The sequence below is a fragment of the Lepidochelys olivacea genome, assembly GCF_965140295.1.
Source record: "Lepidochelys olivacea isolate rLepOli2 genome assembly, chromosome: 1".
NCBI classification, from domain to species: domain Eukaryota; kingdom Metazoa; phylum Chordata; order Testudines; family Cheloniidae; genus Lepidochelys; species Lepidochelys olivacea.
In genome coordinates this window covers 287,822,341-287,847,368 of record NC_140411.1, presented here as the reverse complement: position 1 = coordinate 287,847,368, position 25,028 = coordinate 287,822,341, and the positions used below count along the sequence as shown (strand labels likewise).

Below are 25,028 nucleotides of genomic sequence, written 5' to 3'. Positions count from 1 at the left end.
TGTAAGATTATTCTAAAGGTGACCCACCTTCCAAATTTCTTGACAGATTTGCTGCTGATAGCTAGATATATTGTGTCAGTCTCCTGTTTAGTCTTTGTAGTTTTGAATTTTTAATTTACACAGGCTTTTTCAGGTTTAAAGAAAGTAAAGGGAATGGTGAAGACATTGACAAACCCCACAATTCATTATTGTATTCGTGGCAAGAATACTAATGTTTCAGTGCTAAACTACAGTTGGGGGAGAGAATTATTTGGCTAGAATATTAAAACATAAATGCATTCTGGGATATTTCACAGCAGGGGCCATGTCTTAGTGCTACACAGGACAGAGTGAGCACACTGTAATTAAATAATAATGGGAAATAACTTTATTCTTAATTCCACATAACATAATTTATACTGGAAATGGTTTGAAATGAATATTATCAATTGTCACCAGTTTATGATTACATCACTAAACTAAATTCCCTCAAATTATGCTTCTGTGTTCAGGGCCAATGTTCATCTTTTTTCTTTAATACTGTGATGGGAATCCACAAAATGAACCTGTCAGCCGCATGTAGATTAAATATTCCTATGTATGTTATATAGATAAAAGTGCCTTAGAAGAATGTTATTGTATAAGAATATAATTTTAATACTATTATGAAATTACTGTGAGTCAGAATATTTACCAAGGGAATGTTAATTGTAGAAACAGTCTACTTTCAAATATGCTAGTCATTTGGAAAAGTGGACTTTTTTTTCTAAAAACTGATGACATATCACTGACTTAAAAGATTATTTTTAATTGTAAGATTTATCATTGCTTTAACCATCTATTACATGCAATCTAAAATATATAGAACATGTTGATATATGCAAAGTAATGCACATTGGAAAACAAATTTTAAATGTGTATACATAATGATGGGGTCTAAATTAGCTGATGTCATTCAAGATCGAGATCTTGGTGTCATTGTGGATAATTCCCTGAAAACATCCACTCAGTGTTCAGCTGCAGTCAAAAAAAAAAAATCTAACCATATTTGGAACCATTAGGAAAGGGATAGATAATAAGACAGTAAATATTATAATGACATAATGCCCTATACAAGGACATGGTATAAGACGATAATGGCCATACTGTGTCAGACCGAAGGTCCATCTATCACGGTATCCTGTCTTCCAACAGTGTCCAATGCCAGGTGCCCAAGGGGGAATTAACAGAACAGGTAATCATCAAGTGATCCATTCCCAGCTTCAGGCAAACAGAGGCGAGGGACACCATACCTGCCCATCATGGCTAGTTGCCCATCCTCAATTAACTTAGCTAGTCCTTTTTTTAACCCTGCTTTGGCCACGGCCTTGGCCTTCACAGCATCCTATGGGAAGAAATTCCACAGGTTGTCTGTGTGTTGTGTGGGGGAAAAAAATTCCTTTTGTTTGTTTTAAACCAGCTGCCTATTAATTTCATTTGGTGACCCCTAGTTCTTGTGTTATGAGAAGGAGTAAATAACATTTCCTTATGTACTTTTTCCACACCAGTCATGATTTTATAGACCTATCATATCCTCCCCCCTAGTCGTCTTTTCCAAGCTGAAAAGTCCAAATCTTATTAATCTCTCCTCAAATGGAAGCTGTTCCCTACCCCTAATGATTTTGTTGTCCTTTTCTGAACCTTTTCCAATTCCAATATATATTTTTTGAGATGGGGCAACCGCATCTACGCACAGTATTCAAGATATGGGCATACCATGGATTTATATATAGGCAATATGATATTTTGTGTCTTATTATCTATCCCTTTCTTAATGATTCCAAACATTCTGTTCATTTTTTGACTGCTGCTGCATATTGAGTCAGTGTTTTCAGAGAACTATCCAAAATGGGCTTGTCTACACTGTGACGACGTTGACAAAACTTTTGTCTTTCACAGGTACTTAAAAAAGCCCCCCTGCGAAAGACAAAAGTTTTGCCGATGCAAGTGGCAGTGTGAAGCGCGCTCCTGCTGACCAAGCTAAAGTCGCTTGTGGGGCTGGAAGTATTTTGTTGGCAAAAGTGCTGACAAAATACCAACAGAGAGCATTTACACATGCTGACTTCTAGTGACAAGGCTGTGTCGACACAGCCTTGTCACTAAAAGCTGCATAGTGTAGACAAGACCAGTGACTCCAAAATCTTTCTTGAGTGCGAACAGCTAATTTAGGCCCCATCATTTTATATGTATAGTTGGAATTATGTGTTCCAATGTCCTTTACTTTAAATTCAATGTGGATAAATGCAATATGCCATTTTGTTGCGCAGTTTGAGAGATCCTTTGTAGCTCTTCGCCATCTGTTTGGGACTTCGCTATCTTGAGTAGTTTTGTATCATTTGCACATTTTGCCACCTCACTGTTTATCCCTTTTTCCAGATCATTTATGGATATGTTGAATAGGACTGGACCCAGTACAGACCCCTGGGGGACACCGCTATTTACCTCTCTCCATTCTGTAAACCGACCATTTATTCCTAGCCTTTTTTCCCTATCTTTTAACCAGTTACCAATCCATGAGAGGACCTTCCCTCTTATCCCATGGCAGCTTACTTTGCTTAAGAGCCTTTTGTGAGGGACCCTGTTCAAAACCACCTCTAATAACACCTCAATCTGGGACAGTGCCTCAGATTTATCGCCTAAAAAGAATGGCTCAGCTTTGGAAATCTCTCTCACTTCCTCAGCCATGAAGGCAGATGCAGAGAATTCATTTAGTTTCTCCGCAATGGCCTTATGCCCACACCTTGAATACTGTGTGCAATCTTTTAAAAAAAAAAAAAAAAAAAAAAAAAAGGAAAAAGGTACAGAGAGAAGGGCAATAAAAATGATTAGGGGTGTGGAGTAACTTCCATAAGGAGGAGGAGAGTAAAAAGACTGGGGCTGTTCAGTTTGGAAAAGAAACGATTTGGGGGGATATGGTAGAGGTCTATAAAATCATCAAAGGTATGGAGAAAGTGAATGTTACTTAACCCTTCACGTAACCCAAGAAGCAGGGGTCTCCAAATGAAATCAATAGGTGACAGGTTTAAAACAAACAAAAAGAAGTACTTCTTCACGCAATGCACAGTCAACCTGTGGAACTCATTGCCAAGGGATGTCGTGAAGGCCAAAAGCATAACTGGATTTAAAAAAAAAAAAAAGATAAGTTCATGAAGGATAGGTCCATCAATGGCTATTAGCCACAATGGTCAGGGATTCATCCCCACTTTCTGGGTGCCCCTAAGCCTTTGACTGCCACATGCTGGGACTGGATGAGAGGGGATATATCACTCAATAATTATCTTGTTCTGTTCATTTCCTCTGATGCAGCTGGCATTGGCCACTGTCGGAGGACACGATATGAGGCTGGGTGGGCCACTGGTCTGACCCAGTATGGCCAATATTATATTCGTGTCTGAGAATTATTTGTTGGAGTTCTTTCACTAAACTTGACTCAGCTGAGTTAAAATAAGATCACTACTTGGTGTAATTTTATGTAACATTCTTGCCTTGTCTGTGAGGATATTTAAAGGAGTGAATCAGGTTTTTGTTTTTTTTTTAAAGAAAAGAATTGGTCCTTAATCATTTAAAAAAAAAAGATATTTAATAGGTGAATGCAATACACATATTCAAGCATTTCCATCTCACTCTGTACCCTAAATTATTTTGCATAAATAAAACTGTCCTAGACACATCCCCAAAGTTTCTTTCCAGACTACACTTAATCAAGAACCAATTCAGTCTGCCATTTCTTGAGAAATTGGCCATGTGTAGCAGTCTGGAGGTTGAAGGAGAAGCTTTGAAGAAAACGTGACTCTGGGGAGGTAGTTCAGATTCTGTTGATTTCTGGGATTATATCCACAGAGAAAATAGTATGATATTCCATTAAAGTTTTTTATGTAAAAACCCCCCAAATTTGCTACATAGTCTACTTTAGGTTTCAGAGTAGCAGCTGTGTTAGTCTGTATCTGCAAAAAGAAAAGGAAGACTTGTGGCACCTTAGAGACTAACAAATTGATTTGAGCATAAGCTTTTGTAAACTCACTTCATAGGATGCATTCAGTGGAAAATACAGTGGGGAGATTTATATACACAGAGAACATGAAACAATGGGTGTTACCATATACACTGTAACAAGAGTGATCAGGTAAGGTGAGCTATTACCAGCAGGAGAGCGGGGCCATATCACTTTCATAGTGATAATCAAGGTGGGCCATTTCGAGCAGTTGACAAGAACGTCTAAGGAACGGCGGGGGGGAGATAAACATGGGAAAATAGTTTGTGTAATGACACATCCACTCCCAGTCTTCATTCAAGCCTAAGTTAATTGTATCCAGTTTGCAAATGAATTCCAATTCAGCAGTCTTTCATTAGAGTCTGTTTTTGAAGTTTTTTTTGTTGAAGAATTGCCACTTTTAGGTCTGTAATTGAGTGACCAGGGAGATTGAAGTGTTCTCCGACTGGTTTTTGAATGTTATAATTCTTGACGTCTGATTTGTGTCCATTTATTCTTTTACGTAGAGACTGTCCAGTTTGACCAATGTACATGGCAGAGGGGCATTGCTGGCACATGATGGCATATATCGCATTGGTAGATGTGCAGGTGAACGATAGTGTGGCTGATGTGGTTAGGCGATATGATGATGGCCCCTGAATAGACATGTGGACACAGTTGGCAACGGGCTTTGTTGCAAGGATAGGTTCCTGGGTTAGTGGTTCTGTTGTGTGGTTGCTGGTGAGTAAATTGCTTTAGGTTTGGGGGCTGTCTGTAGGCAAGGACTGGCCTGTCTCCCAAGATCGATGAGAGTGATGGGCCGTCCTTTAGGATAGGTTGTAGATCCTTGATGATGCGTTGGAGAGATTTTAGTTGGAGGCTGAAGGTGATGGCTAGTGGCGTTCTGTTATTTTCTTTGTTGGGCCTGTCCTGTAGTAGGTAACTTCTGGGTACTCTTCTGGCTCTGTCAATTTGTTTCTTCTCTTCAGCAGGTGGGTATTGTAGTTGTAAGAACGCTCTCCTGCTGATAGCTCACCTTACCTGATCACTCTTGTTAGTGTGTGTAAGGTAACACCTATTGTTGCATGTTCTCTGTGTATATAAATCTCCCCACTGTATTTTCCACTGAATTCATCCGATGAAGTGAGCTGTAGCTCACAAAAAGCTTATGCTCAAATAAATTTGTTAGTCTCTAAGGTGCCACAAGTCCTCCTTTTCTTTTTATAGTCTACTTTATTTTTTTATTCAAGGAAGGACTTTCATACTAGGCAAAATTTTCAGATAGGTCATTCTAAAATATATATATTGCTATTCTCAGTTTGTTTTAGTACGTTATCAAAACTATTTTGTTTAGAGTGGTGTGTACTCCTTGTACAAAGTATGCCTCCTTTTTGATATTATGGTGAAATCATAAGAATTACATCACAATACTTCTCTCAATAACCAAGTGAATACATAATTACAAAGCTATGACATCATTGCTGGATTAATAAGAAAGATATGCTGGATTGAGAGGTTTTATTTAAAAACAAAGAAATGGTAATAGTGGAGGAAACAGAAAAATGCAGTCAAATCAAGCAATTCTTTTTTAATAAAGTTTACTCTTTTTTGAATTTTCCTTTAGTATGAAAATTTTTCTGTTCTCAGCTTTTCTCCCTAACCCCCCTAATCAGACACTCTACAGGGAAGATCAGTGTTATCCCATAAATTGTTTTAAAGACTGTTTTGTAATGTATTTGATTTAGAGTTGCTTCTGCATTTTCATGTGGATTTAGGCAAACGGTGCATGATATGAAAATGTTTTATTATTGAGTGCTTTTTAAACGTAGTTGCCATCTCGTGGAAAAATCGGAAGCTTCAGCTTAGGATATATATATATATATATATATATCTCTCTCTTCAGCTTAGGATGGATGGATATAGATAGATATATATTTGACTGAAAACTAGACAGTTGGGCTTTGGTGGAGGCATATTTCAGTGGAATTATTGTGCATTCCTAAATTACTGGTACATTCACTAGAAAACCATGAGCCACAAAGTGCTATAGGGACCAGAGGTGAAATTCTGACCCTATTGAAGTCAGTGCCAAAATTTGTGGACCCAGGATTTCACCCATGTTCCTTCTCCTGCAGTAATGTAGCCATTGATATTGGAATAGCCATAGTATGGGTATATATGAGTACTTATTACAGGCTAATAATCCATACTGCTCTGAAGAACAGTAGTAAAGAATGGGTTTAGAGAAACTAACAAAACTACTCCTAAGAAATTCTCTGGCTATAAACTATTTTTCCTTTCCTAATATGCAATTAATTTTTACTAAGTTCAAGATGAAGAGCAGTTACAGGATATTCTTGAAAACTTTTGTCCCACTCTGCAGCAATTAGTTACAGTTAAACCTGGGGTTTAGACTGGTATAGAAAATGAAAAAGTGGTAATTTATGGGTTAGTTAAAAACTTCACCTTTTATGCCTAATAAATAACCTGAATTTTTCTTTTGGAACTTATTATTAAATGAAAATATCCTGTCTTTTATTCTAATAAAATCAATGAGGAAATACCCCCAAAACTGCACTTGATTTAGGAGGTTCAGCTAACACTTCTACCTACAAAGTAAATGCATGTATTTACTTTTACACAACTTATATTTTATTCTAGTCATACTTTGTTGTCTCTTTTCATAGACTTTTTTTATGCACGTTGTTTATTATAACCTGTGCTAGAAAACTCAGAATGTGAAAAGAGGTTTTTATATGTTCAGTTTAATTTATATTGTATGGTACTTTGCTGTTGACTTGCATCAAATTAGATTTATCTTCGGCACTGAGAAATGAGGTGATCAACCACTATTTTATTTACTTAAAATAGAAATTATTTATGTGGGGTGGTAAAACTGGCTTCCAATGCAGTTGCAAATGCTATGTTCTGACTTGACTTGGTGCCTGATTCAGTGGCTTTTTAACTTCATAAATTGGGCTCATGCATATTTGTATTATTTCATTGTAATTCACTAAGCAAACACTTCTATAAGAATTTTTTTGTTTTATAAAGACAAGTTAATGTTTCCAGCAGAAAGGAAAAGTAGAATAAATTTTAACTTGCTAGCTAGATCATTTCTACTGAACAATGCAAGACTCACTGGTTTTGACTAGTAGGAAGTTTTTGATGAAAATTAGGCAATTCCAGAGAGAGGTAATTATCTTGACTTATTGCCACTATTTCAGACAGCAGCTTTTGGCAAATGCTGTTGTCTTTGTGAGAGACAAGATGGAAGAGGGGATATCATTAACTTCTTTCTTTAAACCCTTAGTCCAGACCAAAAAAGAAAAACATATGTACCATTGAATACAAGTTTTTGGATCTGTTCGGGGTAAAGAATTATTTAATCCATTAACATAAATATGTAGAAATTTTCTGCTTTACAGAAAGATTTTTAAATCAATTCTACAAGATTTCTTAATATCTTTAATGTCTTGGTGTACTTTTGAGTCCAATAAAATGATAAACCAAATCTCCCTTGGTGATCCCAACAATAATATTGAAAAACTAAAATTTAATAAAGAGAATTAGTTTTAGTATTCTAAACCGGTTACTTATTTGCTTCAGGGTGCTAAACTCTAATATAATTTAATTAATCTACATCTATATGAGATCTTGAATCACTGGTGATTGCCAAAGAAATCTTTTTGAAATTTGTGAAGACAAAAGATCAGACTCTGTGCTAGCAAGGCATTTGCTGGTTATTGCCCTGTGTTCACATTCAGCAGCATACTTGTTGCACAAAACTGATAACACATTTGTTTTCCCTATGAACGAGAGGGATTATTGTTTTGCTCTGAAATGTTTCCCTTTTTTCCACACACTCTTACAACCCCACTCAACTCACCCCTTGTGTTTTGGTTGTGTGTTGCTGTGGCTGTCACCCTTCAGATGAGTTGAGTGAAGAGAGTGCAAATGACTGTTGATTGGAATACCTCAATCTTGTAATATCTGTACAATGCTTTGTGTCCACACATGATAGTTCATTTTATTGAACATATTACAGTCATGCCTGAAGGCCCTAGTCAGGTCGGGAGATCCCATTTTACTTTGCTCTGAGCAAACACTGACTTAGAGTGCTTACAGTCTCTCAATTTTCTAGCATTAGTTTTATTGTCTGGATGGAGCATCTGGGACACCGCCATTAGCAGTGGTCAGGTTGAACTGATGATGGTTGCTGCTATTCAGCGCGGACAGGAAGTCTCAAGTACTTCAGCTTCACTAGTTTAACTAGTCCTTCTAACTTCCTCCCACAATGTGGCGTTTCAAGGTTACGGGTCTCCTTTTGTCACCCCACCTCTGCCCCTAGTGCCTCAGATATCATAGAATCATAGAAAATCAGGGTTGGAAGGGACCTCAGGAGGTCATCTAGTCCAGCCCCCTGCTCAAAGCAGGACCAATCCCCAATTAAATCATCCCAGCCAGGGCTTTGTCAAGCCTGACCTTAAAAACTTCTAAGGAAGGAGATTCTACCACCTCCCTAGGTAACGCATTCCAGTGTTTCACCACCCTCTTAGTGAAAAAGTTGTTCCTAATATCCAACCTAAACCTCCCCCACTGCAACTTGAGACCATAATTCCTTGTCCTGTCCTCTTCTACCACTGAGAATAGTCTAGAACCATCTTCTCTGGAACCACCTCTCAGGTAGTTGAAAGCAGCTATCAAATCCCCCCTCATTCTTCTCTTCTGCAGACTAAACAATCCCAGTTCCCTCAGCCTCTTGTCATAAGTCATGTGTTCCAGTCCCCTAATCATTTTTGTTGCCCTTCGCTGCACTCTCTCCAATTTATCCACATCCTTCTTGTAGTGTGAGGCCCAAAACTGGACAAAGTACTCCAGATGAGGTCTCACCAATGTCGAATAGAGGGGATCGATCATGTCCCTCGATCTGCTGGCTATGCCCCTACTTATACATCCCAAAATGCCACTGGCCTTCTTGGCAACAAGGGCACACTGCTGACTCATATCCAGCTTCTCGTCCACTGTCACCCCTAGGTCCTTTTCCGCAGAACTGCTGCCTAGCCATTCGGTCCCTAGTCTGTAGCTGTGCATTGGGTTCTTCCTTCCTAAGTGCAGGACCCTGCACTTATCCTTATTGAACCTCGTCAGATTTCTTTTGGCCCAATCCTCCAATTTGTCTAGGTCCCTCTGTATCCTATCCCTCCCCTCCAGCGTATCTACCACTCCTCCCAGTTTAGTATCATCCGCAAATTTGCTGAGAGTGCAATCCACACCATCTTCCAGATCATTTATGAAGATACTGAACAAAACTGGCCCCAGGACCGACCCCTGGGGCAGTCCACTTGACACCAGCTGCCAACTAGACATGGAGCCATTGATCACTACCCGTTGAGCCCGACAATCTAGCCAACTTTCTACCCACCTTATAGTGCATTCATCCAGCCCATACTTCCTTAACATGCTGACAAGAATACTGTAGGAGACCGTGTCAAAAGCTTTGCTAAAGTCAAGAAACAATACATCCACTGCTTTCCCTTCATCCACAGAACCAGTAATCTCATCATAGAAGGTGATTAGATTAGTCAGGCGTGACCTTCCCTTGGTGAATCCATGCTGACTGTTCCTGATCACTTTCTTCTCATGTAAGTGCTTCAGGATTGATTCTTTGGGGGCCTGCTCCATGATTTTTCCGGGGACTGAGGTGAGGCTGACTGGCCTGTAGTTCCCAGGATCCTCCTTCTTCCCTTTTTAAAAGATGGGCACTACATTAGCCTTTTTCCAGTCAACCGGGACTTTCCCAGTTCGCCACGAGTTTTCAAAGATAATGGGCAATGGCTCTGCAATCACAGCCGCCAGTTCCTTTAGCACTCTCGGATGCAACTCGTCCGGCCCCATGGACTTGTGCACGTCCAGCTTTTCTAAATAGTCCCTAACCACCTCTTTCTCCACAGAGGGCTGGCCATCTACTCCCCGTGTTGTGATGCCCAGCGCAGCAGTCTGGGAGCTGACCTTGTTCGTGAAGACAGAGGCAAAGAAAGCATTGAGTACATTAGCTTTTTCCACATCCTCTGTCACTAGGTTGCCTCCCTCATTCATTAAGGGGCCCACACTTTCCTTGGCTTTCTTCTTGTTGCCAACATACCTGAAGAAACCCTTCTGGTTACTCTTGACATCTCTTGCTAGCTGCAGCTCCAGGTGCGATTTGGCCCTCCTGATTTCATTCCTACATGCCCGAGCAATATTTTTATACTCTTCCCTGGGCATATGTCCAACCTTCCACTTCTAGTAAGCTTCTTTTTTATGTTTAAGATCCGCTAGGATTTCACCGTTAAGCCAAGCTGGTCGCCTGCCATATTTACTATTCTTTCGACTCATCGGGATGGTTTGTCCCTGTAACCTCAACAGGGATTCCTTGAAATACAGCCAGCTCTCCTGGACTCCTTTCCCCTTCATGTTAGTCCCCCAGGGGATCCTACCCATCCGTTCCCTGAGGGAGTCGAAGTCTGCTTTCCTGAATGCACAAAGGTCCGTATCCTGCTGCTTACCTTTCTTCCCTGTGTCAGGATCCTGAACTCAACCAACTCATGGTCACTGCCTCCCAGATTCCCATCCACTTTTGCTTCCCCCACTAATTCTTCCCGGTTTGTGAGAAGCAGGTCAAGAAAAGCTCCCCTCCCCATTTGGCTCCTCTAGCACTTGCACCAGGAAATTGTCCCCTACGCTTTCCAAAAACTTCCTGGATTGTGTATGCACCACTGTATTGCTCTCCCAGCAGATATCAGGAAAATTAAAGTCACCCATGAGAACCAGGGCGTGCAATCTAGTAGCTTCTGTGAGTTGCCGGAAGAAAGCCTCATCCACCTCATCCCCCTGGTCCAGTGGTCTATAGCAGACTCCCACCACTACATCGCTCTTGTTGCTCACACTTCTAAACTTAATCCAGAGACACTCAGGTTTTTCTGCAGTTTCGTACCGGAGCTCTGAGCAGTCATACTGCTCCCTTACATACAGTGCTACTCCCCCACCTTTTCTGCCCTGCCTGTCCTTCCTGAACAGTTTATAACCATCCATGACAGTACTCCAGTCATATGAGTTATCCCACCAAGTCTCTGTTATTCCAATCACGTCATAATTCCTTGACATCACCAGGACCTCCAGTTCTCCCTGCTTGTTTCCAAGGGTTTGTGCATTCATATATAAGCACTTGAGAGAACCTGCTGATCGCCCCTCATTCTCAGTATGAGGCAGGAGCCCTCCCCTCTCAGACGTTCCTGCCTGTGCTTCCTCCATGATATCCCATGTGACAGTTCTCCAAGGGGCAGTATCTTGCATGTTATATAATGCTGAGCATTATTTACTCAATGCTGACAATCTGCTCAGCTGTATATAGAAGATAAGACAAGGATTTTACTTTAAGATGACAGACAATAGTCAAAATATCACACGCTTTGGGGGCAGAGACCATTTTGTGTGTGTGGGCAGGAGGATGCATGTATTTTGCACAGTGCCTATCACAGTGGGCTCCTGATCCATGTCAGTAGTGCAGATATTTTTTTAATGCACCTATAAGAGCACCACTTTTGTGGAGAAGTATGGCTGCACTATTCAAGTGAATTGTGTTTTGAGGCAGTATTTAAGAGGAAAGGATGGGTGTTACATGTGGTAGGGAGGGCAGCCCAGTTATAGGGGAGGGATTAGAGAAAGATGCAGGATTGAGAATGGAAGGAGTTAATGAGTGCACTTTACTACAATTAAACTGCAAAGTGCTGAAGCAAACATGTACTTTTATAAGCTGGTGGTACTCTAGTGTTAGCTAGCCACACCACTTTTTTTTTTTTCCCCCCCTTTGTTGACTTTCTATTCTAGTGAAGATCTTTTGGAGCTGTACATTGGCCTGTGTCATTAAACCCGCGCAGGATCTAGAGTGATGAGGTGATCTGAAGCTCACCACCTAAGCTTACAGCCAGCAGGTCTACACTAGGCTTACTGAATTGAGTATTGAATGCAACACTTGGTGATGCTATGACAGTGTTGAGGGGGTGAATATGGTACAATAATGTTTAGTATAATACTTTTATCTCAGGGCCACCTGAATCACTTTCCACTTATATCAGGAGTTGAACTCAGTCCTGATGAGCAAGCAATTCAGCAAGCCAGTCTGAATTATTGACAGTTACTGGGAGGCCAGACATGCAGAAAACCCAAAGGATCATGTCCTGGAGACAGGAGTGTTTACGCTACCTGAGATGATTACAAATTATTTTTAATCTTGCTAATTAGCTCTTGACAACACTTACATTTTACTTCAGAAGAATTAACTATTTTCATTACTGAGTCCATTCAATCACTTCTTTCCTATAACTTACTTTTATCTTTAGGCATGTTACGTCAGAAAAATTATATACTGATTATTGGTAAACTCTAACTACTGGTCAACTGTTGTTGAGCAGTATTGATCAGATTTCACGTTTACAACAGTTAGAATGAGAAAGAAATGCCTAATGCATTTAGTATTTAAAAACTGAAAAGTAAGGTGAGCTAGCCAGTTTCATATGGAATCTTGTTCTGGCTGTTCTCCAGAAATTCCTAGATCCTAGGAAGCCAAGCTCCCTAATGGATCACAACTCCTCCAACTTTCCTATTCTACATGTAGCACTTGCCACGCCTCTCTTGCACTTCAGGCACCAGTGTCTTCACCCATTGTCCTGTAGGCTTCTAGACAGTTTTATAACTTTTTTAAACTGTCAGCCAGGACAAGAACCTTGATGTTTTTATCACTTCCCTTTTAACTTTTAGAATACTTACTTTTTCATTCACAGGCTGAAATTGGCATTCTAATGTCAACTTTCCAATTGAAATATTTACATCATCAATAAAATCTGAGTGACCCTGAATATATTCAGACAAACAAATAAATATGTGATGGTGGTGGTGGTTATGGTGTTTTAATTTATAGTAGGGCTGTCACGCGTTTAAAAGAATTAATCACTATTAATTGCACTGTTAAACTACAATAGAATACCATTTAATTAAATATTTTTGGATGTTTTCTACATTTTCAAATATATTGATTTCAATTATAACACAGAATACAAAGTGTAAAGTGCTTACTTTATATTTATTTTTGATTACAAGTATTTGCACTGTAAGAAAACAGAAAAAATAGTATTTTTCAATTCACCTAATACAAGTACTATAGTGCAGTCTCTTTATCAGGAAAGTTGAACTTGCAAATGTAGAATTATGTAAAAAAACCCACATTCAAAAATAAAATGTTAAAATTTTAGAGCCTGCAAGTCCACTCAATCCTACTTCTTGTTCTACCAATCGCTCAGACAAACAAGTTTGTTTACATTTGCAGGAGATAATGCTGCCCGCTTCTTGTTTACAATGTCACCTGAAAGTGAAAACAGGCGTTCTCATGGCACTGTTGTAGCTGGAGTCACAAGATATTTACATGCTGGATGCGCTAAAGATTCATGTGTCTCTTCATGCTTCAACCACCATTCCAGGGGGCATGCGCCCATGCTGATGACAGGTTCTGCTTGATAACAGTCCAAAGCAGTGTGGATCGACACATGTTCATTTTCATTATCTTAGTCAGATGCCACCAGCAGAAGGTTGATTTTTTTTTTAATTTGTTTGTTTGTTTATTTTGGTGGTTCAGGTTCTGTAGTTTCTGCATCAGAATGTTGCTCTTTTAAGACTTCTGAAAGCATGCTCCACACCTCGTGCCTCTCAGATTTTGGAAGGCACTTCAGATTCTTAAACCTTGGGTCGAGTGCTGTAGCTATCTTTAAAAATCTCACATTGGTACTTTCTTTGCGTTTTCTCAAATCTGCAATGAAAGTGTTCTTAAACACTTAACAACATGTGCTGGGTCATCATCCGAGACTGCTATAACATTAATTCTGTGGCAGAATTATGCCCCCCAATCTCTGCCCATGCTTTGGAGGTTGTTGTGGCTGCAAAAAAAATCTGCTGTGGGCTGCATGCGGCCACGGTGGCTGCAATTGATTTACACTGTTCTAGCTGCCTGTACCTTTTAACCCTAGTGGTCCTCTTACATTGGTTTCATTTTCAAGACTACATTAGCTGGGAAAAGGGCTAGAAACACAGCTTTCATTTGTATTTTAAAAATGATTATTCTCTCTCTACATTTCTAGTTCCCTCCCAAATCATGGGCCCAAAGGTTGGCTGTGCTTTAGTGGTGGTCGGAAATCCTATCATGCTCCATTTCTCCCGCCCTCCCGCACAGTAGAAGTATGATGAAATAATCAATATGCATAATCAGGAAGCTGGTGACAAAATGCATCTAATATACTCCTTAGTTTTTCCTCAGCTGCTATGTGTATATCAGTGTTTTCCTACACTTTGCTGCTGCAGTCACAAAATATTGGCATTCATTATGTTAACTTTCCAGCTTACAGAATGCTAGACTCTGGAATCCCTTGAGTTTTCTTTGTAGACAAGTCTAATGGCACTTTCTGCCTCTTCATTCATGCCTTCAGAAGCTATTGTGCGAAGTGTAGCTCACTGAAATAACAATGTGGATATAGTACTGCCATTACACGTTAGATGTCATCTCTGCCTCACCTTCAGCCATTCAGATTCACACTTAACCAAAGTGACACTTGATTCTGTTGGTGTGATTCCGAGATGAGTTCATTAGCCAAGGGAAAACCAAAATAGACAGGATGAGGGATGAAGTACCCTGCTTTCCCTGTTAATTTATTTGGTATCTGATGGGGAGTCTTTCTTTCTGCCTCTTCTCAGAGGAGCCAGAGTTCTTGAGTTTGTCTATCATGCACTTGTAGCTGACTGGGCTCTGTGGTCTACCAGGCACTGCAGCGCAATGGGGAAGTAATCTTTCTGGTTAACTTTTTCTGATGGTTCTTGGGGCTCAAGAATGAGCAAGTGAGTTTTTTATCTTTAGCTCCACCATGGTGGGTAAAGCCCCACTTGCTCTCAGACCTTCTTTCTTTTGCAAGGATATTTCTAATAGTTGCTCAGTTTTCTGGTGCTTTCAGGTATACACACCTGTGTTATGACGACTCTGATTTGACAAAATATGTGCCAGTGAGCATTGCTCTACATTTGTAGCCAGCCTCCACAAGTGATAGTTATTCTCTTCTTCACACAAGCTATTTTTCATCTTTTAGGCTCTCACTGTAATATTGCAGTGAACAATCTGCAGAGAGACAGTAGAAAATGTTCTTTCTCATTCAGAAGTAAATCTGGCGTTTCCTAACAAATGCTTTAATTTGAAACCCAAATAACATTCTTAACTTTTTTGTATATAATTTCCTAGGTGGTTGTTTTTTAAAGGACAAAAGTAAAAGTAGGTATCTGTCTGTTATATGTAACTGACAATCTCTGCATCGTGCATCGTCAGCAGAATTTGAAGCCTGAGTCTTTGGCACAGACTTCACCGCTTGAGCTATAGGTATAACTTCAGTAGCTGGCAGAAGAAGGATTTTTATCCCATAGCGTGGGGGAATGAGACACTGAAGCCATATTCTGGGTCTGGGTATGTCTGGCCTAGTTTGTCCTCCCATGCCACCCCCAAGAGGTCAGAGCTCTCCTGCGCACTTTGGGCGGTGGGAGGGATTGGCATGGGAAGCCAAACCCAGCTCTCTCACAATCAACTCTACCCCACCCCTTGCTGCACTGGCTCTGGCAGCTTCCAGGTATTGCCAGTAAAGTGTGGTGATGGTGATGGTGCTGCTGCTCTGGCAGTGGCTTGAGCTGGAGTTTTTAGAACGTTCAGCGGTTTTGAGACGCTACCAAAATTTTCCAGAGGTCGAAGGAAAGCAAGGGAGAGGAAATAGCAACTAAATATTTTTGACAATTTTGCTAAATCTGAATGGAATCTTATGGGACAAAGAAAAAAGGAATGTTTACAGCCTGAGACGTTGGTGAATATCAAAGACTGACTGCAAGCATGTATGTGTTAATACTTCTCCAAGAAAAGGGTGCAAAAATCCTTTAGAATGGAAAGTGTTAAACAACCTAAATATAAGGGTTCCTACCAGCTCCCCAAATAAGTGTGGCTTTGTAATCTTTTACTTTGTCAAAACTATTCTTGAGTTCCTAGAACCAGAAATCAAAATGACTACTACAGAGTATCAGAAATATCTGAGAATGAGGCACTGAAGTTCACATTTCTAACCAGGACTTTTTTCATTCTATAGAAATTTCCACATTAGCAGGTATAATTTTTTTTATCATTGCATTGAAATGCTTACCTGGTATTCTGAAACTTTGCTGAAAGCAAACAAAAGCTTTATATGCAGAAGTACACTGATTTAAAAGAAGTCTCCCCATGTTCCACAACATAATGTATGCTTTTGCGCCTTTGCTCTGGAGTTCTGTTAATATAAAATTAATGTAATGCTTTTGCTTTTGGGTTTTAAGGGATCTTGAAATATCATAGTAATCCAGTAAGAGGGATGACAGTATTTCCTTATTTATTTAGGTGTCAATCAAAACTTAGCTTTTAGTAGTAGAATATGCCCATGAAATGTTTATGCCATTCTGTAGTACAGAAGTATTTCTCTAGCATAACAGTGCTGCATAATAGCATAAAAATATGTAACAACACAAACTGTATTTTTTTTTTTAAAAGTGACTGTTAATATACAAATTGCCTTATCCCTTTTGCTTCTTTGGAAAGCTACTGTGTATAGAGTGTAATCATTTTTCTTATCATTTTAGGTGACAAACAGCATGTTTGGTGCTTCAAGAAAGAAGTTTGTAGAGGGGGTCGACAGTGACTACCACGATGAAAACATGTACTACAGCCAGTCTTCAATGTTCCCACATCGGTCGGAAAAAGATGTAAGATGAGCAAACATAATATTTTGCCCTTTAATAATGGATTAATCTCATAACAAGATGGATGAAATTGAAATAAGGACAGAATGTCCTATACTCAAGGGTATTCCTTTAAGCTGTAGCCTATGTAAATTAGTTGGTGTGTGGGCCTCACAGGTAGTTCAAATGAACTGCTTCAGTGCCCTACTCATAGTTTCTCAGCTAGAGATAAAGGTAGTTTAGTTCCCAAAAAAGTCCTAGATGGATGGACTGGATCTACTTTTCAAATTCAGCTATTTGAGAAGGATTAGGAGCATGTCCAGCCCTGGCCATTGCACAAGAACATTCCTTTCTTTTTTGTCCCTGATGTTGTGTTTCCTGCCCATTGTTGAAGCATTGCTTATTCTCTAAATAAAAGGGACTCCTTCTTTCACAGGTGCTACCAGACACCTGACTCCTTCGTGGCCAAATATGCATAGGACTCACTAGCTTCTGTCTCCCATAAAATCGAGAATTAAATTGAGGATTAGGATGCAAAAAAGATTCCTCAAATCTACTGGGAAAAAATAAACTATATTATTCCTTCCCCCACCTCCACCCCACAAGGCAGGGGGATTCTAAAAGTTCAGAAGCATGTAGAAGAACAAAGTTCTTCTAGAAAACTCAAAATTGAGGACTTAGTATGATTATGCAAAACATAAAGGTCTATAGTAGTTTGTTAGAACACTTTTCCCATGATTGCCTCCTATTCCAGCAAGGTATATCCTTTTGAGAGGGTAACATTCCTTTACTGCTTTAAGGAATTGTTTGACTTGACACTTCTGAAGCACTGTCACTATATATTTCCTTTCAACAGTCAGGCTATTTAGAGTTTTTTTCAAGTAGTAAACGGAGAGCTTTTTCCCCATTACGTTTTAGTAAAGGAAGGGTTCTAGACCATGTTTAAAACGCATACTCTAGATGCAAAACTATATTTTCTGCCTCTAGCTAACTATTTATATAACAGCTGTCACTATAGTGGTGGTCTGGTTTGCCATTTAAGCTAGCTTCAACACTAAGACTTTACCAAGGTGAAAGCAGCAAAACGAAGGGAAGGGCACCTGAAGTCTTGTCTTATAATTGGATGACTTAATGCAAGTGTCTGGGCAACAAACAGCACCACAAGTAGTTCAAGAGATTCTAAGAGTATTTGAGAGCCTTGCCTACACTACAGTGTTTTGTCAACTCCAGTTATGCCGATGCTCTTTCTGTTGGCAGAGAGCATCCACAATTGGTGCTCTAGCATTGATAGTGAGAGCAGTGGACTGTGGTTAACTATTCCACTGTGCTACTTACCACCTTCTGCTGCTAGGAGTTGTGGGAAGGTGGAGTGGATCTCAGGGCATCATGGGTGTTCGCTCAGCGTCGAATTACACAAATTTTTCTGTCCCATCATTCCATGGGCTTCTGACTGCATTTTGCAGCATCTTTCAATGGCCCCTGTTTACTGTGCGCCCTCTATCTCTGTCTGAAAAGATGGATCTTGCATTGCTCTCTACTGTTGTGGTCACTGTTATGAACAGATAACGGCTGGTCATGCAGTATATCATGAGCATCCAATCTGAACAGGAATCAGAGGTGCCTGACCTGTTGTGTACCATGGAAAGAAGCAACACCAGATTACTTTTGGCATTCACAGAGCAGCTGCACATGGTGCACCATTGCTTTTGGGCTCCGGAACAAAGCACTGAGTGGTGGGATTGCATTGTTATGCAGGTCTGGGATGATGAGCAGTGGCCGCAGAGCTTTCAGATGCGGAAAGCCACCTTACTGGAACTGTGTGCGGAGCTTGCCCTCTCAATGGAGACGCGCATGGTGATTGCTGTGTGGAAGCTGTCAACTTCAGACTGCGGCTGGTCAGTCACAAATCAGTTTGGAGTTGGGAAGTCCACTGTTGGGACTGCATTAACACAAGTGTGCAGGGCCATTAGTCACATCCTGCTACGAAAGGACTGTGACTCTTGACAACGTGTGTGAAATAGTGGATGGCTTTGTGGCAATGGGATTCCATAACTGTGGCGGGGCAATAAATGGCAGGCATGTCCCAATTTTGGCCCTGGACCATCTTGTGATGGAGGATATTAATAGAAAGGGGTACTTCTTTATGGTATTGCTGGTGTTTGTGGATTACCGGGGGTGTTTCACTGACATCAACGCGGAGTGGTCCAGGAAGGTGCTTGATGCACGTATCTTCAGGAGCACTGGAGTGTACAGAAAACTGCAAGCAGGGACTTTTTTTCCAGACCAGAAGATTCCAGTGGGGGAATGTTGAAATGCCCATAGTGATTCTGAGACCCAGCATACCCCTTACTCCCATGACTCATGAAGCCTCACATGGGAAACCTGGACAGCAGCAAGGAGCGCTTCAACAATGGGCTGAGCAGGTGCAGAATGACCATACAACGTGCCTTTGGCAGATTAAACAACATGCTGGCCCTGCCTTTATGGCAGATTAAATTTAAATGAGGAAAATATTCCCATGTCCATAGCAACCTACTGTGTGCTCCATAATATTTGTGAGGCTAAGGGTGAAAAGTTTCCTCTGGAGTGGAGCATGGAGGTTGATTGCCTGGCAACTGATTTTGAGCAGCTAGATACCAGGGCTATTAGAGGGGCACAAGGGGGTGCTATTCGAATCATGGAGGCTTTGAGGCACCATTTTGACAAAGAGCAACAGTAATGTGTCTTTCTATACAGCACTCTGCCATGCTTTGGTAACTTGCCACCTTGCATGGAAATTTTGATGGTTCCTGTAGTCAGCAAATGATCAAATTGCCATTGTATTAATTCCAGCAGCAACCACCATATGTAGGAGACAACGAAAGATTTGGTTATCTTTCAGAGAGTGTTTTTATTAAATACCAATTAATAACACACACACAAGGCTTCGTGGGAAGGGAGATAACAGTGAAAGGCAGCATAGGCTCTTACAGCTGTGTTAGTCCAGCTATCATTTTGGAAGCTGTCCGAAGTGGTGGCATGAATGGGGTACTGAGACGTTCTTGGAAGTTGCAAGGAATGTGTGGGAGGAGTTTGGGGAGGGCTTTAAAAGCAGTTCTGTATCGGTTTGTGGGAGGGGAAGAGAAGGGGAGCATGCATGTATTCTGCCTGCAGCGTGATTAGGGACTTCAACATCTCCATTTGCTCCTCCATCACTCTGATCATCTCCACCTGCCCCATTAAAATTCACTCCTGGCTCTCCTTTCTGTCCTGCCTGTTTTATAATTTTCTTTTAAAGTTTCTCTCCACACCCTATGTTCTTGTTTTCTGGCCTCTGGGGGTTGGAACACCTCTCGAAACATGTCGTCCTTGCTCCTCCTTGGTCACTTCCTTATCTGCTGGTGTGTAGGGAGGATCCCCTGAAGGCCACATCTGCAGAAGAACAAGGAACAATAAACAGAAGCATGATTTAATGCACTCCTAGCATCGAATCATTGTAGTAAAAGATGTGCATTTTTAAATGAATCAGTTTCTCACTGTCCCTTAGCAAGCACACAGCTCAGCGAATGCCCTAAACATGGTGATTTCGGCCTGGGGGGGAGGAAAGGGGTGCTCAAGATGGGGCAAAGAGTCTAGGTGGTTTTTTAAGGGTAACACTGCAGGCAACTTGGAACAATATTGTAAACGCTGCCACCATTTTCCACAGACGGGGGCCGTTGAAGCTGATATCTCACTCCTGATGGTAAGCAAGGATGCAAGAGTGCATCTCCTTCATCCGTGCGGCTTCAGACCGGGTCCCTAAGCTGCTCGCCTGTGTACCGCTTTGGTCCCTGCATAAGTGGTTGCTGATTGGCATGGGAAAGTTTCCTACAACAGGGGAAGGAACAAAGCGGCTCTGCCATGGAACCTTCGGCAGAGGATTGGCGAGTATCTGCAGAAAAGTTTTTCCTAGAGATCTCTCTGCAGGATTCCTGTAAAACCTGTGTGTGCATTAACACACTGTTCTGCCGCACTGTTTAGCTGCACAGCAGGGAATGTGAAGCACACACAAACACAGCTAGTCGTTTACATTTCTATTCCTTCACCCACTTCAAGAATATGCAAAGCAAAGGACAACTCTGCCTCATATAACTGAGCAGCATCAACTCAACTGATCAGAGCTCTTCTGTCCTGCATCATGCATGCCAGAGATGGACTGCTGGGACAGGCGAGATCCCTCCGAAGTGGAAAAGAGGTCCTGCTTTGCCTCATCACTGGACGATCCTGCTGTGTGCTTCACATTGTCCTCCAACTCGACCTCCTTGTCCATGACTTCGTCCTTGGGGTTGAGTCCACTGACTCCAGCCCTGCCGAAGTATCCACAGGGCTCTTGGCGGTGGCAGTGGGGTCTCCACTGAGGATGGCATCCAGCTCCTTTATAGAAGTGGCAGGTCTTTGGTGCAGCATCAGGGCGACAGTTTGACTCCCTTGCTTTCTGGTACACCTGCCTCAGCTATTTTTATCTGTGCACGGCACTGCTGCCTGTCCTGTTCATAGCCTTTATCCATCATGCCACGAGAAATCTGACCATAGGTATCGAAGTTCTATAGCTGGAGCGGAGCTGGAACTGCACAGCCTCTTCTCTCCACAGTGCCAGCAGATCCAACAACTCAGGTGTGCTCCAAGCGGAGAGCGTTTGCTGTGTGGAGCCGCCCTGGTCAGATGGGAAGATGCGATGTGAAGTGTCCACTCCGAGCAAACAGGAAGTGGAATTTCAAAAATTCCCAGGCCATTAAAGGGGGAAGGGCAGACGTCTGTGTACCTTTGTGCAGGGCAGCGGAGTTCGAACTGCTGACCAGAGTGGTCAGGATGGGCATTGTGGGACACCTCCTGTAGGCCATTTATTGGAACATAACCAAGCGTGATGTCTACACTCACACTTTGTCGATATAACGTTGCTGCAAAAAGCTCTATGCCTTTTGTCAAGATGGTGTTATTTTGTCAGCAAAGCAGGAGAGTTTGTTGATGGAAGGCGCATTGCAGTGTGTACACCTCCTTTGTTGACAAAACTCTGTAGTGTAGAAAAAGGATATATCAGAGTCTACCTAGATTCTCACTAGGAAGTTCAGTTCTAGATAACCAGAGTTGAGATCTTCTGTTGTGGAAGAATTCCATATGTAGTTCAGTGACTCACCTGCCCACCCAGAACCTGGACAATCTTAATTCACTGTGTCTGTTGACTTCATGTATAGTGCAGTGGTTTCATAGATCAGACTCCACTCCAGTCATCTAATCCTTCTCCTCTTCTTCCATATTGGGTGTTCATGGCTTGGAGTCTGTAAATCTTCACTCATTTCACCTGTCATCAGCGACCCTCCTGTGCTTTTGAGGTGAATGGAACGGCTATGGGTAAAACACCCATAAATGCTGTTGCTATGGATTGCACTGGACAAGAGTCAACATGTGACTCAAGGTAGACTATTGTCTTTGGCAAAAGAATTGAATATACATTTTTATAGCGCATCAAGCATCTTGATCTTCTTTTGACAACTCAGAATTCTGCTTGAAACAAAAGTGATTCTAATTTGAATTGACAATGTGACTACTGCATCCAAACGGGTGATAATTCTGAATCCAATTATTTTGTGAGCTTTGGTCAGAAAAGTATCTTCTTCTTCTGAGCTCTGTCCTCTTCTGAGGAGAAAAAAATATACTGGCTGATGTTCTAATTACATGTTGGCTCACAGACGAGAGTGGATGAAGTTGTCACCTCTAACCGTCAGTGCCTTGCTACTCTAGCTCTCTGCCTGCGACACCCACAAAATCAAGGCATTGTGATGCACTTGAGGTAAACAGTGACACAACTTTTCACTGGTCTGGATTGCATCCCATAACATAACCATTCAACCGCAAATAATTTCACTTCTCACAGACAAATCTATTTCCGTCAGTTTGCATCTGTAATGACAAAAGAAAGAACATCATGTTTTGTGAATTAGTTTTTGCAGTAAATGCTTTTTCCATGATTTGGTGTTTGGTTTTCTCTCCCAGTCCTTTGACAAAATAGGCTACAGAACAAAGAAAATCAGTGACATCAGCATAATCTTTGGATTAGTTCACTAGATTTGTCTTGTCTGGAAAATCTGAATTCTTCTATAGTTTCCAGGCTTCATCTTCTCAAGGCTTGATGTTTTGTTCTGACCATCAAATTCATTTTTTCAAAAGCGACTCATGAGAAATTGACAGAAGCTTTTCTTGCATGGGGATAGGAGCTGCATTACAGAAGGAGGGCGAGGGGGGAAGGCCACATCTGGCATACATCATCTGATAGGGAAAAATTTCTTGCTGATGTGATAGTAGGAGTCTCAGAGCTTTGAAAATGTTCCCTACCACACACTTTTAGGTTGTTGCAAGCGGCCTTAGAAAGATTTTGAACTGTAAATACCTTTGATTGGAAGCTTTTGCTTGTAATATCTTGAGAGGCAAAATGCGGTTTGAGGTTGTCATCACACCACCTGATCATGTAGAGTTGCTGTCATTTAAAGATAGGAGTTCAGCCCACCATTTTGGATTGCTATATTTTGGATGTTGAAAGAAGTATGCAACAGAAGTCTGCTTTTTCTTCTTTTACTGAGTTTTAATACCCTTCATATGTAGTTGCTTTTATTTTTGTGTTTTGCCATTCTGCTTTGAGATCAAAAGACAGTGTTTGGTTGGGAACAGGATGGTTTGGGGGTTGTAGGGTTTTTTCTCTTTTTTTTTTTTTTTTTTTTTTTTTTTTTTTACTATTGGTATTGCAGGGGCACTTACAGACCACATTCAGATTTGGGGCTCCATATTTGTAATAATGACTATCACTTATAGATGTTTATGCTTTCAAAGCTCTATTATAAATATTTATCATCTTAGTAATTTTTAGTTCCTTATCTTCCATTTGTTAATGTTTTTATTTTGTCGCTACATACAGTACTCTAACACAAGTTATTTTGGTATTTTTAAAGTTTTATCCATTACAAATATTAGGTCTCGGTTGGAGATAGAAACTCTTACTGGCTTTTGTGTAGTATGTCTTTAGGAGACATTTTTTTTTCAGGCTGCTGAATATAGTGTTTAGCCTTAGAGTTTGACATCTCTGCCTTCTGCTGCAACTTGCTGGGATAATGAATAAAACAACAGTGTATTGTTTCCTTGAGAAACTTTTGCTTAAATGCCTTTAGTTAATGTTTGAGAGGCTTTTAGCTAAAAATTTGACAGATTCACTGTTTAACTTCAGATATTACATTTAGGGCTGTGTGTCAAAAGCATGCCCATGGAATCCTCTGATATTACAAGGAACTAGGTACAGTGGGGTTAGGACTGGGTGTTTTAGTAGCATTAATTTAGATGATAAAATAATTATTTAGTAATGGATGACTAGCCTTGATCCATTTGAATAAAGTGGAAAGTTCATCTCTGGCAAAAATCAGATTAACATGATAGGTTTAATGTTAATAAGAGACGTGTATTTTCATAAACCTTAAAAATATATTTTAAAATAAAATTGTGTCAAAATCATTTCCCCTGCTTACTATACAAAACTCGGACCTTAAGTGCCATTTCCCTACAATAGCTGATGATATTGCTAATGCAGAAAGCAGTGGAGATGGAAGCCTGCTGTCCTGTGTGAGAGATCAGAGACACTCTTCATTCACCTCATTATAGGTGAAAAAGCTTTTTATTGACATTTTAAGAGATGAAGAAAAGGAGCATTGCTATCATTTGACAACAGTCTGAGGAAATTTCTTGCTGGACATAAGAACAGCCATACCAGGTCAGACCAGTGGTCCACCTAGCCCAGAGGTTCTCAAACTGAGGGTCGTGAGGTTATTACATGGGGGGTTGCAAGGTGTCAGCCTCCACCCCAAACCCTGCTTTGCCTCCAGCATTTATAATGGTGTTAAACATATTAAAAAGTGTTTTTAATTTATATGGGGGGGTCACACTCAGAGGCTTGCTATGTGAAAGGGGTCACCAGTACAAAAGTTTGAGAGCCACTGACCTAGCCCAATATCTTATCTTCCGACAGTGGCCGATGCTGGCGTGCTTCAGAGGGAATGAACAGAACAGGCAATCAAGTGCACTCCCAGTGTCTGGCAAACAGAGGCTAGGGACACTCAGAGCATGGTATTGCATCCCTGTCCATCCTGACTAATAGCCACTGATGGACTTATCTGCCAGGAACTTACCAGGTTCTTTTTAAAATCCTGTTCTAGTTTTGGCCTCA

General features: G+C 40.9%; 1 protein-coding gene across 4 annotated transcripts in view; it reads left to right on the top strand.

Moving 5' to 3' along the window:
* CNOT2 (CCR4-NOT transcription complex subunit 2) overlaps positions 1-25,028 on the top strand; it is a 159,751-nt gene that overhangs the window by 68,558 nt on the left and 66,165 nt on the right. For all 4 annotated transcript variants that reach the window (XM_084612860.1, XM_084612861.1, XM_084612859.1 and 1 more), the window contains one exon: positions 16,709-16,831. In XM_084612860.1, coding sequence (XP_084468986.1) covers positions 16,721-16,831 — 111 coding nt within the window. In that variant the 5' untranslated portion in view covers positions 16,709-16,720. The remainder of the gene's footprint in view (positions 1-16,708; positions 16,832-25,028) is intronic.